This window comes from Candoia aspera, chromosome 2 (assembly GCF_035149785.1).
Source record: "Candoia aspera isolate rCanAsp1 chromosome 2, rCanAsp1.hap2, whole genome shotgun sequence".
Lineage (NCBI taxonomy): Eukaryota > Metazoa > Chordata > Lepidosauria > Squamata > Boidae > Candoia > Candoia aspera.
In genome coordinates this window covers 220,804,954-220,824,258 of record NC_086154.1, presented here as the reverse complement: position 1 = coordinate 220,824,258, position 19,305 = coordinate 220,804,954, and the positions used below count along the sequence as shown (strand labels likewise).

Sequence of the window (19,305 nt, the reverse complement as noted above, 5' to 3'; positions counted from 1 at the left end):
CGTTTGTACCACTTGGTTATAAGCTTAACCAAAATATGTTCCAGAGTATAGTCTACATTCTAGATAATTCATAATATCATACTAATCTCTTGTGAATGTTGAAGACTTTGTAACCAGCAAGAACATGTTTCCTAGTTTTTATACTGGATGAGCTAAAAATTTGGAAGACCACTAGATGGGAGCAATAGTAGAATTTGTTGCTGCATAGTGATTGCTTGGAATTTTGCAGTTCTAACAAGATGCTTACAAAATGAAGATTTATAAATGTTAGAAATAATCTCCTGGTTCCAATTTATTTCTGTGAGGAAATATTCCTTGGCTAATATAACTACTAGTATATCTGCTCTTCCTATAGTAATTTATTTGAAAAGAATTGGATGCATAGGCAATGTTCCTTTAGTTCACTAATTCAGGAACTGTTGTGAGCTTGAGTTCTCACATATGGTCACCTGTGAATCATCAAAAAGTAAGTGGCTTAATAACTTATGGATAAGAATGAGCCAAGTTACAGATAATTATAAATGAATTCTAGATAGTATATTTTCTGATAATTAAGTCTGATCCCAGAAAGTAATAATTAATTCTCATCCCAGAAAATTAATAGTTGCTCTGCTTCTCATGGGGCTCAGTCTAAATTCAGGTGCATACAAAGTAGCCAGAAGAAGCAGAATTTTTTATTTCTTCTGCCTGTGGTGACATATCCAGGAATCCCAAATTGTATGACTATGGTCAAGAGACAGTTGAACTGCATGGGATCTTATCTAAGGAGGAAGGGAAGATTCCATGTAAAATCAGTGTAAACACCTTCATTTTGTAAGCATCTTGTTAGAACTACGAAATTCCAAGCAATCACTATGCAGCAACAAATTCTACTATTGCTCCCATCTAGTGGTCTTCCAAATTTTTAGCTCAGATCTGGTAGGCCCAATCTTTTGCCAAGATCTTTTCAGAGAGTCAGCTTTGGGAAGGGGCAGAGTAGGTGATCCTGTTGCGTGCCATGACTATATCTAGATTAAACCCACAGTGATTGGGTATTGATACAAATGTCACTGTGTAGAGGAATATGAAGTTCTGTGAATTTCTCTAGTAATTTATCTCATATTTATAATAGGAAATTTCTTGATGAAATTTATTTCATTTTCTTTTTTAGAAATCAAAAATGAAGACACAGGTACGATAATACAGCAGCCAAAAAGAGAGGAGGAGGAGGTTTTAGATCAGGGTATGTATTACACTTGTCCATTTAAATACATCTTTTACAATTCTAGTGTTAAAACTGTTGCAGTGTTATAAAAATAGTATGAAGCTTTTTTTTTTTTTTACTAACATGTAAAGCTATCCTTGTGACTCTATTGTAGGTCCCCAAATAAGACATGTTTTAAGGGAAAGTAGTGGATTGCCGGCCTCTAATCTTGCAAATGACTAGCACAACCTAATTTGATTTTTCGAAGTTAATTTATATAATTGTAATCTTATTTGTCTGTATACTCCACTAAAAATATTATTAGATTTTACTAGTGTTCCATAGGAATTAACACGTAATTTGTAGCTTTTAGTTTCAAAAGTACACAAAAATAATGCATATATATTTTGTAAAAGGTATATTTTGATCTTGATATTTATAACAGAATAATTTTTAGTTATGTTTGCTCTAATATAGAGCAGCTTCAAAAGAAACTGGAAATCTGCACAGAACTAATATATTTCTATGCTTTAATATTTGATATTATTAAATTTTACTTCATTGTAAATTTGCAAAATGTGTATAATTGCATGTTTTCACATCTTACATTAAACAAATGAAACATTAATGTCTTTAAGGTATTACTAAGGTGTTCTTTGGGGATATGATTTCTTGCAGTTCACTGTAGGCCAGGGAATGGATAATAGAATTAGATTTATATAACACTTATTTATTAAAAAATTATAGCTATACATTCTTTATTTATATAGAAAATATAGTGTTGCACACATACATAAGCAGGTGTAAATCAGTATGCAAAGGGAAGTTACCTAGCTTGTACTTTCTCAATCGGTACCTTAAATGCAATTATTGTTATGTGTTTGAATCCTTATTTTGTGAAGGTATTTAACTCTCTGTGGGAAATTCACTTGCAAAATGTGTCTATTAGATGAAATCATATAAAATGTATGTATTAGGAGAATGCATCAGAAATTAATGACTAATTCTGATGCATTGTTTATTCATCTGTGGAATGTTTCAGTGGAAAGAAAATCTGACCAAATTAATCTGATGAAGTCCTTGCTACCTGTTTTCTTTATATTTGTAATCCAGTGATCAGTTGTGTGTTAGCTTACTTCAGCAACATAAGTTGCTGATCATCCTTCTCCACAGATCATCAGGAATACTAGCTGATAAATGTTACTGTCTTTAAACTCATACTTTATTGCCCTGATATGCCCCTTTGCCATAATTCTGTGCTGTTTCAACTGCTATAAGTTGAAAAACAAAACATTACTTTTGTAGCTAGATATTTCAACAAGTTGACATTTCAACCTAACATTTTTGGTTTTCAGTGAATGCTCATTTGTTCAGTTTAGAATTTTGGAAGTTTTTACTGTCTTAGCAGTTTGTTACATTGCAAGCTAATGGGGCTGATACAAATGGAAAAGTACAGTTCCATTCAAAGCCAAGTTGAAGAAAAGGGAGAAAAAACACCCCCCTACAAACACAAAGGAAAATCAGATAGGGTGGCAAGGTTTATAAATTGACACAAAAATCCTGTACACTTCCTAGGTCCCTTCTTTGTCAGCCAGGGTTCCAACCTCCACTGAAACTGGTCACGGGGACACTTTGCTCCAAGAGATATATTCATATGGTCCACTTGTATATGTATATGGACATGTTTTGTTTAATTATTTGGTAGATTTATGTCCCTTCTTTCATTCAGGAGCTCAGGTTGGTGGACATAGTCTCCCAGAGTCCATTGGCAGTTGGGCACTGCCTGAATTAATTTTTATATATCTCCCTTGTCCTATTTTGCCCCACAAGAACAACTGTGTGAAATAGGTTGGGATGAGAGTGAGTGACTGGCTCAAAGTTACCCAGGGAGCTTCTGTGGCTGAGGGTAGAAACCTGTGACTCCCTGTTTCTGGTGCCACACTCTAACCACTACCTCACACTGATAAATGTATGTTTACATATGCGCTGGTCAAGCCATACCCCCCAAAAACAGCAGAGCCAGAAGGAAAAATTAGTTTATATTAATTGAATAAGTTCCTACTGGTTAAAATTAACTACCTGTAAAATTAATCACTTATTTGCATATATTCACAATCACTTTTCACACATACCTAAATGTACATACATAAGTACATACAGGTCCACTCATATGTATAAGTAAATACAAGGACACAGTACATCTCCATAGGGAAAGAGTGGTGGAGTTCAATGGCTCTTATTCCCAGGACCATATTTATACTAGGCTAGACCCATTCTCTTCCTTTTTTCATCATATACAGAGGATGAAAACATTTTTTTCTGTTGGAAGGTCTCCAGTAATTAAGGATCCTGATTTTCATGAATCTTCATTTGTATGGACAGCTTATAAGGAGGCTTTCAAAGATAAATACTCTCCACACCAGTTTCACATCCTGGGCAACCTCCAGATATGTGGACTTCAGCTCCCAGAATTCTCAGCAACGACCATGAGGTCTGGAAATCCTGCTGTACATGTGTTTGTCAGTCAGGGGAAGATAAACTAATGTGCTCATATTTTTTCCCTTTGAGGAATGGCAGCAGCTTCTTCCCTCTCCGACAGCTGTTTCAACCATGTCTTTCATTATTTGCACTGCCTACTCATTTCCTCATTGTTATTAGTATGACTATATGCTTTGTGTGATATGCTCAGCAAAACACACACACCGCTCCAATTAACAAGTAACTATTTTGGGGGACAACGCTCATTGACTTTTTGTATACATTTTACTGTTGAAAGACTGAAACTTACAATATAAAATGAAATTTATGATATAGCATCCAAGCTGGGAGAATAAGTGGCCAACTGTTTCTATAAACTGTATTATGACTTAGCACTGAAGTGGTGCGGATACCATCCATAGACATTTAACTGGGCTCTTATTCTCAGTTGGCTTAGTATCACACATCAAGCCTTTCTTTGCAAGGTTTCCTCTAAAGTAAATTCTGTAGATTTGAATGAGATACTCTTAAGCATTTTTTTCTTGGGAATTCTTGCTTAATATAGCAGTTAATGTACTCTTGGTGTGGCATCTGATTTTAATAGGAAAATTTTGCATTTTTAAAAAAATACTAGAATACTTCTTCTGGGATTTTTCTTGTAAAAGCATCACCTTAAAGAGATACTGCATTATTGTTTTATTCAATAAAAATCTCTGCTTCCTAGATGTATGTATGGCCCCAAGATTTTTATATGGCAACACGTTCTTAGCTGTTATTGGCTAAGAAAGAATTCAAAATCCTTTAAGACTGTGTGTGAGTTTCTATAATTAATTTTTAATAATTGATATAAAGTATCTTTCCCTGCTGATTTTTATTGCAGTAGTTTTAGCTTTGCGTATAAGTAGAAAAAATAAAAGTAATTTTGGGATTTCACTTGGGTTGTTAATGACAAAGGTATTATATTTATATGATTCTCTAAATAATACCTTTCCATGAACAAGACCCACTGTTAAGTAATGGATTGATTTTGAATGTTATATTGGCAATGTATTGTCTAATTCAGGGGGTGGGCAGTCTTTTTTCTTTTGAAGGCTATATTTCCTCCAAATAATTTGTTGTGGGTAGGATGACAATTATGGCATACCTGAATCATAAATTGGTGGGGCCCCTTGTTCTCTTTCAGATTTTTTATAACCCATCAACCTCTTTCCCAAGCAACAGATTGACAGTAAAGTGACAGATATCCTTTCCCAGAGTTCTAAATAGTGTTTTTGAAAAGGTCTTTTGAAAGGAGGCTGTAGGTGACATATGGCCCTTGGGCTGCACATTGACCACTTCTGCTGTAAGCGTCCATTTTTCCCCCTGTTTCTTCCTTATAATCTTGAACAATCTTGTCTTTACTTCAATAAGATTTTTCAATCTAGCTTAAGGTGTTAGAATAGGACTGGGGAGACCCAGGTTCAGTGGCACTCTGGACATAGAAGATCACTTGTTTACTTCAGGCCAGTTATTCTTTCTTAGCTCAAATTAACCTGGGGGATTTTGTTAGCAGAAAAATTGGAGGATGCAATGTTATTTATCCTATCTTGAACCCCTAGAAATAAATAAATTATAAATTCATATTGATTCACAGATCAAAAATAGGGTTTGGAAAAATGGATGTGATGGAATGTGTCTCTGAGGATGCAGGTGATGCAATGGAGTTCACAGGAGAGGAAGGAGGGGTGCATTCCAGCGGGAGAAACAGTCTTACAGTGTGGAGGACCTTGGGCAGCCGGCCAAGAAGCTGAGACAGGGCCCACCTTAGATTGCCTGGAGTATTTCTCCCTAGCACCTTTTGGTTTGGCTCAATTTGGCAAGATTCTGTGTATGGTAGAAAAAATAAAGACTAGAGCTTAATTCCTGGCTCAGCGTTGTTTCTTCGCCTCAGTCCTGACAATGGAGCTCTGTTTTGTTTTGTAGAGTAGTTTGGAAAAAAAACACAATGGCTATTGCGATTTTGTTTGTCGCCAGCATGGAATTGAGAGCCAGTCTGGTGTGCTAGTAAAGGCACCAGACTAGAAACCAGGAGACTGGGAGTTCTACCCTGCCTGAGGCACTCAGCTCTAAGAAGGAGGCAATGGCAAATCATTTTTGAAAATGTGCCAGGAAAATTGCATGGACTTGTCAGGCAGTCACCAGGAGTCAAGACTGAGACAAAGGCACAAACACAAACACAACATGGAATTACATTTTCAGGAAAGCTAGAAACGGTAAAGTTAATCTTTTTTGTGTATTGGTTTATCAGCCAACAGTTACTAATAGATTTTAAACCTTTCAGAACTACGTAGTTTGAGCTATGCTTCTTTAAGATTTTAAGCACCTTTTAAAAAAAGTTGGGATAGAGTATGATAAAAATTGCAGTGAAAATTTACAGTTGTGAGGTATACCTATGGCACATTTAAAGTGATAGATTTATGGGTTTTATGCGGCGAGAAAGATAGCTCATAAAATTATTCTCATTCTCAGTATGGCAGAGCTGTTTGAGACAAACCTATAAGAGTTGAACTCACTGATCTTTTTCATGAAATAAAACAATCATTATGCTGATCAACTAATTATCACAGCCTATCACACAACTGTTCAGAATAGAGACTGTGCACCACTCAGGTGGAATGAATAGTAAACTTAAGAATCTCTTTTTGAAGATCTGTTCACAAAGTGATGGTCCGATTTTAAGCATCATTCTCTTTTGAGGACAGACTAGTTAGTCCCTGAATCCGATATTTTTCCTCCTCTATGGGATTTTATATAAATAATGAAACAGATCAGCAGCAGAGCTTTGGAAAAGTCCTGATCCAAAATGGATTGAGTTCAGATCCATCTATTCTGTCCTGTGTGTTCTGAATCAACCTGCTCTGCCTCAGAATTCTAACTCTGACTGAATCTAAAGTGTACCCTTAGTACACAGGTAACCCAGTTCGTTTCAAATAAAAGATCAGTGATGTCATGTCTTGTTGTATGCAGTATCTGAAAAAATACTGTGGAAATATTATTGCATTCATTATGAATTTTTGAAGTAGGTTTGGGACTATAAAGTTATGGAAGCCTGCAAAAGCATCAGTAAAGTTACATTGCTAGCATTTGATGCACAAGCCTTACAACATTTTTTGAAATCTTCCAGCCATCTGCTTCATTGTTTTTAAATAAGATTTCATATTCTGTCCTTTCAGTGCAGGAGATGAAGTTTATAAATATAGTGTTCAATGAGAAACTGAGATTGCTGTAGTGGCAGATAGTTTAAAGCTTGAAGCAATGCAGAATCAGCTATATTAAATACTTGTACAAGACTAGGGTGATCTCTACACAAAAGAAGCATTTGCCTCTGGAGATGGATCAAAACTAAAATTTTAAAAACAAGTACTAGTTCTACACCTAGACAAAATCAGTGATGCAACGGAGAAAATACTGCAACTATGCCAAAAAAAAAATATTGAAAGAAGATAGGGTTTCTCTGATGCATTCAAATTAATATTTTATTTGAAGGAAATTACATTGCATTCTTTCAATTAAATGTAGCTAATAACAGAACAAATACAGTTAGCATTTCTATTTTTCTAAAAGTCATTGGAGAACTTGCCTGATGACTTGGCAGAGGATTCTAGAGATGAGTTGCTACATCCTGAAGGAGTCATCCCCTTTGTTAGGAGGGCTTCCAGACTTTCTTGGCCTCTTCAAAGGAAGCAATAGCACCTGCACTGAAAATAGTTCTCTATTCCATCCAGTAAGGATCAGGAAGTTCCTTGCAGATTGAGTTTCTGCCCTAAGTAAGGGTAGTCAGTTTATCAGTGTATTGGAGGGTGTGGTGGAGATTGATGGTCCTGACCTTATGCCACTATCCCATTTCCCTTAAAATACATGCAATGCAAAGCCCAGGCTGGGGAAATAATACCGGCATCTATCGTGTGTTTCCTGATACCAGAAACTGTGTTCCTGCATTCTTGACTTCAGCCAATCTAATTTTCATGGCTGACTTGCTGAATGAACAGTCAGTTCTTTATTTTACCCTGATTACTTATTGTAAGATATTCCAGAGCAGGTTTATTCCAGTTACAGTAGGAAACATAGGAAAGCAGAAGGAAAGAACTGCAACTTATATATGAGCATCTACCATGATGATTGTAGCAGAACACAAAATATTGTATGAGAAATGCCTTAAATCAGAGGTTCAAGAGGGCTGGTGAAGGGAAGCAAGCAGTCTAACATTGAGAATACTTTATCAAATGTGTTATCAAGGTTGGCTTAACACATTTTGTTCAGCTCCAATTTGCTTTGTTAATTTAGCCAAAATTGGTCATATTAACTCTGATAATTATTTCCTGACAGGAGATTTCACTTGAGATATTCCGTCAAAAGAGTGAAACTGGAAATTTAGTAGAAATCATTGAGACCAGACTGTTTATAAACATGCCAATTCCTCCTTAGGGTCATTTCTGGAAAGATTTAATTTTCCTCTTTGCTGGTTCTTAATAATAGATTTTCCACAAAAGGCTTGAAGCTTACTTACCTCATTATTTATTTGTATTTACTATTCTTTTTACATGAAACTTTTAAAATGTTTTATGACATAATTCCATAAATGTAATTTAAAAAAAGACTAAATAATTGAAATCTTCAACTTCTCCCTTAATTACCCTCTAAATCTCATGGAACTGCCTTTGAACCAGCGTATTCGCTGAAGTTATGGTGAAGTTAGGGAAGTTGGTATTCCTCCACACTGCTCTCATTTGGAATTCAAAGCAGTAATAAAGCATATGATTATTAATAATGAGGATAATGATGGTAATGATAATTCTAGTGCATACATTGGACAAGTAGAAATAAGTTAGTAATAGCTTTGAGGATATGTCCACTTTCTAATGGCAATTAGCTTAACCAATATCTGGAAGGTGTACTTGCCTTGAATTTTACTGTTGAAGGGAACAAAATATTACTGATATTTGTCCGTAAGTGATATTTTTTTTAAAACAAAATCTTGATTCTTTCAATTACATTTTATTTTCTTCTTTCAGGCTCTTCCATGAACAGATTAAAAAAAAATCAGAGCTACACTGTGATGCAGGATTGTACATGTGGGTCAAAAAACTTAAGATGGTGATCTCAGCCACTTGAACAAAGGCCAACTCCTTTTATCTGTGATAGACATAAAAGTGGCAGAGCTTTGATCACATGGCTATGACTACCATTTTGACTTTTTTTTACACCCATCCTTGCAGTTGCTTCTGCTGTGGTAGTTTAATAAATAATATTCTTTTGCAAATCGTTACAAATATAGAAAAGTGTTTACTGCAGGTACAGATTGCTCAAGAGAAAAGTACTTTTGTATCTTGATACAAATATGTATCTTGTTCATATTGTTTTATATATAAAGGACCAGTATATATAAAACCTGATGCATCTTTCAGATTAGGTAAATACTAGCTATTCTTTGGATATTTGTAAGCACTAACATATTCTGAAACTATATACTATATGCTATGCATGAATTTTCGAAGTTACAGAGAGTTGTAGCCAAACCCATTTAGAAGGCAATAGATTGAAAAAGATAGCTGTTGATGTTCAGACTAAATTACTGTTTACTACTACTACTTCTTAATTCATGAAAAATTGATTTGAGGAAAAGCAGAGTGGATATGAACAGGCAATGTCTCTTTTTGCAGTTCTTAATATAATATTCCAGCAAAAACAAGCTGTGTTTTGCTCAAAATCAAGTAGAAGATAATGTACAAAACTGGATTCAGTCTTTCAGAGACTGGGGATCATACTTTTTTTTTCAAGTATGTACAAGAGGGATCCAATACAAGAGGGTTGGTGATATGAATTAAGTAGGACCAAGACACATAAGTACTCTGATTTTTTTTCCCCTAAGCTTCAGTAAATATTATGTCTGATAGATTGATTATGTGACATCAAGTCGCTGTCAACTCCTAGCGACCACATAGGTAGATATTCTCCATGACAATCCCTAACCTGGTCTTTCAGGTCTTCCAGCAATGCACTCATTGCCACTGTAACTGAGTCCATCTACCTTGCTGCTGGCCGTTCCCTTCTTTTCCTTCCTTCTACCTTTCCCAGCATTAGAGGCTTCTCTAGGGAGCTAGGTCTTCACATCATGTGTCTGAAGTAGGATAATTTTAATCTCATCATTTGTACCTCGAGTGAAAACTCTGGGTTGATTTGTTCAATGATCCATTTGTTTGTTTTCTTGGCTGCCCACAGTATTCTCAGGAGTCTTCTCCAACACCAAAGTTCAAAAGCATTGAAACTTTATTACATATATGATATGTCTATTCCAAGTTTTAAATAATCTGTTTTTTCCATTTTCCACTAAAAACATAAAAAAAAAACTGAAGGAGAGTTTGGGAGTCTGCAGGTTGCCCATCTCAAGATACAGATTAGTACCAAATATGATTAGTAATCAGTGAGAATTTAGCTGTTATTTCCTGAACTGCATAAAAAAGCATTTGTGTACAGTATCACTTGGAAAGATCACAGATTAGTAAAAGAATAGTAATAACAACAATCTGCTAAATGCAATACCACAAAATTGAGAAACACACAAAATAAAGATATGATGCCTGACATTTATATGACTTCTAAGCCACATTTAGTAGAAAGCGAGTATACTTTCTTTTGAACTGTTTTCACTTGAATTTCTGAGGGACAGAAGAAATGGTCATTGTATTTGGGAGTATAATTCAGTTTAGCTGAAGCAAGTTTCAAAGGTAAGTGTAGCTGTATTCCAAATATTCCTTATAAAACCTCCTGTTTAACATAACTATATCTTTTTAGGTTCTCCTCCTTTCCTGATCATCTTTCAGAAGGTCTTCCCGTGTCTGAGTTCTGAAATGACTTTATTTTGTCTATGTAAATATTATAACAGCCTGTGATTCATGCCAAGGATTCATAGAGTCCTAACAATTGTGAACCAAGTGAGCTTTGAGGAATAACTTGCTGTAATCATGGAGTACATTTCCTGCTGCTTCTATCATCATCTCCCTGTCTGTTCTTTGTCAGCTTTACTACAGCATCTTGCACCCTGCCTGACTTGCCTGCTCTTCTCTCCCATGTCCCCTTCTCTTTCTCTTTTTCTGCACAGGTGATTTCTATTCCCTCATTTCCAGGCTGCTAGGAGAAAGGGAAGATGTGGTTCACCTGCACAAGTATAACCCTACAGAAAAGGCTGAATCAGATTTTGTAGCTGAGATTGCCAATGTAGTCCAGAAGAAGGATCTTGGCTGGCCTGATGCCAGAGTATTTTCCAAGAATGACAAAAGGGCTAATACCATTCTTGTCAGAGACAGAATCCACAAGTTTCACAGATTAGAGTCAACTCTGAGGCCACCGGAAAACAGGCATTTTGCTTTGCAGCAAACTAAACCTGGTGTAGGGAACTGGGAAAAAGAACAGACAGGAGGTAGGTTTGGGGTACTTTTATATTTCAGTATCCAATACTGTGCTCCATACTGTGCAATATGAGGAGGAAATGTTAACTGATGTGTTTGGGGGTGAGTTTTAAAAATGTATCAATCCTTGTACCAAATGTTTAAATGAAAAATTCATTCAGCTCAGGATAGTCATCAGGAATTATTAAAGCCGTGCTCATATTGTGCTTCTCCTCTTTCCCAAAGGGCTTTTATGTTTTTTCTAGACATCTAAGCTGTTTAGTCTTGTGACACATTTATTTGATCCTATAATTATCTGTATATAATTTCTTTATAACCTAGGCGGGCTAATTGAGAAACAAAGTTTACCATTTTGATATATCAATGGAAAACCGAGCTAGAAAAAAATTATTTCTGTATTTTAATGAAAGCTAGCTAAATCTGAAAAATGCCAGGGTTTTTTTTTCTGTTTATTTCACTTTTACATAAATATGTGATTGTACTTCCTGCATTTCTATTTATGTGTTACTTTTCCAAAAGTGTAAGCATTATTATTTTGTATATAATATTGTTTTCCCCAGAAACACAGAACTGGTGCATAGGTTGCTGGAGCCAGCTTATCTATGGAAATAAGTCAGGAGGCTATAGGTACATAAATCAGAGAAAGGAAATGTATGAAACAACAGCTTTTTTTCCTGATTAGAAAAGTTGTATTGATTTTTCTTCCACTTCCCAGTAGGAGACTAAGAGCTGCAGTGAAACCCAAAAATGCAACAACAAAGAGGACAAATAATTCTGCTTCACCTATCTGGGCAATTCTTGAAGCCATAGCCTGCCTCCTATTTAGGTTGCATAGAGTTCAGAGACCATATGTTTTGTACTCTTGATTTAAAGCAACCTGCCTTTTGTTACCTGAAGGAATTTCCTGTAATTATAAAAAGGAATATTTGGGGGAGGGAGAAGTTATTGTTAATGTGAAGAACATGATAATCCTATATATGGAAAATATTTTCCATTATTCAGTGGCATTTATTCTGAGTAGATATTGCACAGGAGACTTTACTACAGTATTGCTGTTGCATCTCTGTTCTGTTGAAAAACAAGTGACAAAAATGCTTAATTAGGTCAGTTTTTGATAATTATTTGGGGAAAATAAGGTTATTTGGAAACTGGTGAACAAAATATTGGTTTAACTGCAGCACAACTAATCCTAGTCATACCCCCTCTTTGGAGACTGTATTTCACAGGAAAGTAAAAGAGCAATACTTGTGGTGTTACTTCAATTTAGAGATTTGTTATTCTTGGTTTTGCTCATGTTTTTCATCTACTTGTCTATTACATTCTATAAACTCACAAATTGAGCTGCTGTACTAGATAGTGAAATGTAGACAACTGGGCAGAAATAACTTAAACTTTACATTAGTAAACTTGATTTTCAATCATAATTAAAATCAGCTTAATTGTTAGAAACAATGGAGTAGATTTTTTCATTAGTCATTATCATACCATGAAAAGGATAGAAGGTTGAAAGAAAACGTTGTGAATGTTTATATAACAGATGACTTTCAGGTATTGTGAGTATGTGATCACGTTTTTTTTTTCCTGTCCATCTTGGGGGCAAGAGAAGTGAAATAGAGGCCAGAGAGAAATGACATGCATGCTTATATGATATGGACAGAAAGATGGACTACATATCTAATGAGTGAGATTACAATGACAAGATTGACAATGATGCACCATGCAGTTGGACTGCTACAATATGCCCTAGATGGGGCAGCCTTTGGAGAACCTTTGATTAGTCCAGATCATAGCAGTCAAACTGTTGATAGGATAATCCCACCCCTGCAGAGTAACACCCATTTTGAGGTTGCTGTAATTGCCTTTCCATTAGCTACTAGACACAATTCAAAACATTAGTTATTTGTTATAAAGTCATTTAGGGTTCCAACCAGCACCACTTTACCAAAGTTAACCAGACCAGATAACCAGAGTCATCTTGAAAGGCATGCTAACAGTTCCTCATCCTTGTGTGGGTCATGGAACCTTGATGAGATAGCAGGCCTTCCTTGTAGTGGTCCCTGTTGTCTAGAACATGCTTTTCCTGGAGGCTTAAATGGCACTCTGTCCTTATATTCCAAAACACCAGTCAAACCTTCCTATTCTTTAGACTTTTAACTCCACATGATTGGTGGTGGGCATCCATCTGTATATTTGTTTGTACATTTTTGGTTTTTTGAATCCTGTTTTTTCTTTTGTTGTACTCTGTCCAGGGTAAAACAAATTGGGTTGTACTTGATTATATTGCACTTGATTGCATTGGTTAACAAATATTGTAAATAATTTACTTGCAAATATAATAAATTAAAAATAATTTCATTGCATTCGGCTCATTTACTTGGGCATATTCCATCCAAATGTTTGGGGCTTATTTCCAAATTAGTATGAATGTATTATGTGTTTAGGGACGCGGTGGCGCTGCGGGTTAAACCGCTGAGCTGTCGATCGGAAGGTCGGCGGTTCGAAACCGCGCGGCGGGGTGAGCTCCCGTTGCTCGTCCCAGCTCCTGCACACCAAGCAGTTCGAAAACATGCAAATGTGAGTAGATTAATTGGTATCGCTTCGGCGGGAAGGTAACGGCGTTCCGTGAGTCATGCTGGCCACATGACCCGGAAGTGTCCTATGGACAACGCCGGCTCCAAGGCTTTGAAACGGAGATGAGCACCGCCCCCTAGAGTCGGACACGACTGGACTTTACGTCAAGGGAAACCTTTACCTTTACTATTATGTGTTTGGTGTTTTATTCCTATTGAAGTTTTACTTTTGGTTTGTAAGTGGAAAACAGATTGCATTCCTACTTTTGTAGCTAAGTTTTTCCCAAGAGTAAGTTTTTTTTTAAAAATCCAGAATCCTGAAGTATACTGCATTAACCAAGCAATCAAAGGACACCAACCGGAGCATGCATATTTGGAAGTGTTCTACTGAAATCATTTTTGCACAAACATACTTGGAATTGTTTTCAGTCTGTGTATGCAAGATTTCAAACAAGACACTCTTGTCTGAGAGTGGGAGTAGGGAGAGAATAGAAACATGAATAAAACTCAGCGTAATTTTTTATACAGTTGTTATGGACAGCGTGTTTAGAAATCAGTCTGAGGAGGAATCATCAAATTGTGGCTGCTGGTAGTTCTGCCAGATTGATGGAATGGGTTCTTGCTGTCACAGCTCTCTCTGTTGTAGGCAGGCACATTGCAAGTGACAGTTCACTTATTAGAATATTGAAAAATTGGCATTTTCAGCATAGATGATATAATAAGAGGTTTCTTGATTGATGAGTATATTTTACGTTACACTTCTAAAAGTAGATACAAGTTTCATTCCTTTGGAAAGTGCTGGGGAACATGCCTAGAGATCTATGCAGAGGCTGTTTTTTTAGAATAAAAAAAAAACTGGCTAGTTTCATACATTGCAGTTGCGTAACAACATTACTGTACAGCTTGTTGGGTTTTGGCTTAGAATGACCCCACTTACCAGCCTAAATATTAGGCCATTATGGCTTATCCAGCAAATCATGGTTGAAAATCTTGGGTTAGCTATGTTGTAATTATTATATTGCGTCTAATATATTGCATGCAAATGTATATTCATGTTTTTTAAGAAGCATATTCATTAGCATAATATTTATATTAAATATATTCATTGTTCAATTTTTCAGGTTTAAATATAGAAGAAGTAGCTGACTGGCCTGGCATAACCCTCAGACTGGGCCAGGTTTCTGGGCTGGCCCTAGATCCTAATAACCATTTAGTCATCTTTCACAGAGGTGACCATGTATGGGATGCAAAGTAAGCAAACCTTCTAAATCTACCTATGTATCTTTAATGCTTTCACATGTACTCTTTAATCTCACTCTCTTCTGGCTCTTTCTGTGAGATCAGGTTGTACCAGCTGCTTAAGCACGAGTTTTTGTTTGAAATCAAGTGTAAAGAGCAAGATTTTTTCATAATCAGGATTAATAATTCAATGGCTGTTAATTTGAGCACATCTTTATATTATGGGTGGATAAGTTCAGATTGTTTTTTTTTTAATTGTCAGGTACAGCCTACATATCTCTAGGGGAAGATGTAGGGAATTGCAAAATGTTTTGCTCTCAAACTCTTCCAATTTTTAAACAACTACTTCAGCTGTTTGAGACCTGAAACAAAAGATGTTTAGGAAGAATTATTTCTCCAAGAAAGAAACAAACTTTTTTGTTTCAAATATTCTGTTGTTCCAAATACTGGAATTAGGCTTTTTTTGTGGCTTGCAACATCTTCTTCCAGCATTTTCCCAAGCTATATAGTACCGCATCAGAGACTAATCATGCTATTTGTTTAGACTGGATGGGTTGGTGTGAAAGTGTAGCACTGAGAAGAAATACAGTAAGTTGTTGAGCATATGGCGAGTCAGAAGAAGACCACTCACAACTTCATTCCTGGAGTATGACAAATCTGTTTCTTGTCTTCCTAAGTAGAGTTTCCATGCCTTTTAAAAAAAATGGCGAAGGTTATGTTTTTATTTATTTATTTTTTAAAAAAAACAAAACTCCTAGAGGATATCTGCCAATGGAAAAGAAAATTAAAGAGATTAGCTATTCTTTTTGTCATGTAACCTGTTGGCAAAGCAATCCAGAGTTATCTACAGAAATCTGTTTAGTCTGTTTGAGGGGTGATATTGATAGTAGAATCCCTGAGAGTTGGCATACAATATTATTATTATTCCATATTTATTCCATATAACTCAAGGCAGCAAACATGCCTAATATTCCTGCCTCCTATTTTTCCCACAACCAGGTGTGGGGTGGGTTGAGAGAGAGTGATTGGCCCAAAATCACCCAGCCAGCTTTCATGTCTAAGGCAGGCCTAGAACTCGCAAACACCTGGTTTCTAGGCCAACACCTTAACCACTACACCGAACTGGCATCATCATCATTTATTATAGCAGTTGCTGAGGGCATAATTATGTTCTCATTATGTCCTGTAGAAACTTACTTAAATGTTTCAAAAATGCTTTTAAAAATTCTCTTGGCCAATTTTTCTGAAATGTAGGTAACTGCCCTCCCACTTACTCTTTATACCCTGAGGTAAAAAACAAGAGAGTTGTAGCTAAGCCCAAATTCCAACATATTCTGTGGCTGAAGCATGTGAAATGTTTTTTGTTTTTCTGTAACAGCATAACAAACTTGAAATGTTCTGATGGGGTATTTTGTTCCAGATTCAAAACAAAATACACTTTCTATTTTGTATGCATACCTAGAAAAATGCTATGACATTTGTCTCTATTTCTTAATTTTTCTAATAGATTTTGATTTTTCAGAATTTGAGAGATGTTGTAAGATATGATCCTGTGGAAGTAGTGATGGTAGTTGGCAGTGACAACAGAAGGAACCTCAGACAGACAACAGAAAAGGAACCTCAGAGTTTGAACATTCTTGAGACTAATAGTAGATATCCCAAATGCTTTATGACATTTTGAAAAGCAAGTTATGCTTAAAAAAGTAAACATGCTTGACAGCATTAGAGATTTGTGTTTAAACTTGATCTACCCAAATAATGCAAAAACTACAGTGTAGAAAAGAGTACAGAACGAGGCTTTTTCAGTTTTTCAAGGCGATGCTCAAATTTAGAAAAAGTGTGGTAGATAATTTTAAAGGATGATTCATAATATGTAACAGAATAGATGGATATTACTCTGTGTACTTACTCTGTCTGTTGTTTCCATTTATATTCCTCTGAAAACTCAAAGAGCCTCTCCTAATTCTGTCTCCAAAATAATAAGTTTGCAGGGTAGGTTGAGAAAGAGTAACTGGCTCAGAATTACTTAGCTTCATGACAGAGCAGGACTTAACCCTGATTCTCCCTGGTCCAAGTTTTAACACCTCAACTGCTATACTACCCTGGCTCACTGTTCTTTTTCTTTTATAATATCCTTATCATAGCTCTGGTTTCCCAAGTCTGTCCTCCAGACAAACAGCCTACCACAATTGATGGTGTTAGTCTGAACATCTCAAAGCCCAGGGTATTAATTATACATATTTGGTACTGGAAACATATTTTGCTTTTTTTGCTTATAGTTGCATGAATTTTAGTATGATCGTGTGGCGTTCAGTGGTGTGATCATATCAGTATTTGCAAAGGACTGCATTTTTATTCTGGATAGATCAATCAAGTGATTAGAGATAACTCATAGTTACCTTTTTAACATAGCATAAAATGGTAGTAAGTAATATAAGAGCCTTGTACATTTCTGCAGTGAGAATCCCTCAGGGATTTGTAAATAAATTTTTTAATAAGAGTGTATTACTAATAAGAGGAAGGCAATAACATAGGAGAAAGAATGTTTATTATCAGAAGGAATAGTTTCCTTTTCCCCCCTTGAGAATAGGCCTTCATTAACAGCCTTGCCTAAAAATATGCACATAATCAGAAAATTAATGCACAGTTATTAATTGGGTGTAATGTTCTTTATCAGTCATAGAGGTACTCAATTATTAGCCTTAGGAATTCGGTTCATTTTTTGTGGTTGATTGCTTCCCCATCATACAACAAGAAAGATGCAAACAAATTATCAGTGCTTCAGGCAGAGTACAAAATGGCAGCAATGTATTAATAATACATGAACATAAAAAGCTGAACATCTCTACAAGTAAATGTAGCAGCTGCTTGAGAATATTAGGCCGTTTCATTTAGTATTATCCATAGAATTCTATGCTCAGGATCTGGCGTTCTGTGTCTATATCAGTTGTTTTGCCCCAAACAAGTTAACCTACTTTCAGATTTACAAAGCAGTCTGTTCTTTAAATTGCTGCCTTTGGGTGTGCATGCTCTTTTGCTTGATCATTTTCCTCTGTTCTGATGATGTAGCAATTTCAAGGGAGTCCTGCCAAATAACAGATGTACAAATGTTTTGGTACATGCCTCAAGTCTGGAAATTCTGTTTGCAACCCTGTTATCAACCTTGATAGTGTATTAATAGTATACCTGAAAAAACTGGATTTTTCCCCATAATAAGCTTTTTTTGTACAGAAATAAAATATTTTTAATATGCAGTTCAATGCAGTTATTAAATCTAAACTTAGTCTTATTTGGAGTAAAAACCAATGGTATTTAATTGATTTATTTAATCAAGACTAAATTCAGTTTCCTTTATCTCTCAATATGTTAACATTGCTTTGCTCTTTTCTCCTAACTCCCATTATTGGCTTCCTAGAATCCTATTATTATTTATTTTTTATTTATTTTCTATCCCGCCTTTATTCTTATTTTTATAAATAACTCAAGGCGGCGAACATACCAAATACTCCTTCCTCCTCCTCTTTTCCTCACAACAACAACCCTGTGAGGTGAGTTGGGCTGAGAAAGAGTGACTGGCCCAAGGTCACCCAGCCGGCTTTCATGCCTAAGGCAGGACTAGAACTCTCAGTCTCCTGGTTTCTAGCCTGGAGTCTTAACCACTAGACCAAACTGGGTGTAGTTTTCTAGCTTTTCTAGTGTCTAGTTTTTCATGACTTTTTGTTATATCTGATATAACATTTGAAAAGTCGTGAAAAAAGCCTTCAGAGTAAGTTCTTACTAGACAGCTGTTTCCATAAAGGTGAGGATTATGCTGACAATATTGTAATACAAGGTCCATATATGTAGTCCTTTAAAATGTAAGCTCTGAGTCACATCAATAAGGAGACAGTATAGATCTAAGTACAGGAACACGCATATGTTGTTAATAGAAAGACCTGCAAGATGAAACATGGAGAGTTCCTAAAAGAAGCAGACACTGGATGTCAACCTTAGAAACCTATGTTTGAGTGAGAAATAGTTATTAAAGAAAGAAGCTGAGCTAGGAAAAAGTTTTAATAGCATCTGAAGAACTTAAAGATTGTTCCCAGTTTAAAAGAAGTAGATAGAGAAAAACATATTGTGAGGTTGATTGAGATCTTATGTCATGGGCTGTTCAGTCTTTGGAACTGATAGGCATGCTTTAAATTACGAGAATATATTGGAGGTGTTCTCACAAATTGGCTGTCATATTTATTTGCACATTCACAAAATGAATGCTATGTTGAACATAGCCTCTCACAAAATACCCTTTTTACTGGAGGGACAGTAGTGAACGGGCAGATGTTAACATTCCAAGCCAGAGTTCTAATTTGTACTAGCTAAAATGTAGTCCAGCAATCCTTAGGTTTGA

The 19,305-nt window shown here is 35.9% G+C and overlaps 1 protein-coding gene across 5 annotated transcripts in view; it reads left to right on the top strand.

The window, feature by feature from the left end:
- Positions 1-19,305, top strand: part of PAM (peptidylglycine alpha-amidating monooxygenase) — a 162,530-nt gene that overhangs the window by 119,919 nt on the left and 23,306 nt on the right. For 4 of the 5 annotated variants that reach the window (XM_063295388.1, XM_063295387.1, XM_063295384.1 and 1 more), the window contains 3 exons: positions 1,151-1,222; positions 10,800-11,117; positions 14,798-14,927. In XM_063295388.1, the coding sequence (XP_063151458.1) occupies positions 1,151-1,222; positions 10,800-11,117; positions 14,798-14,927 (520 nt within the window). The remainder of the gene's footprint in view (positions 1-1,150; positions 1,223-10,799; positions 11,118-14,797; positions 14,928-19,305) is intronic. The other variant, XM_063295389.1, reaches the window with a different exon arrangement.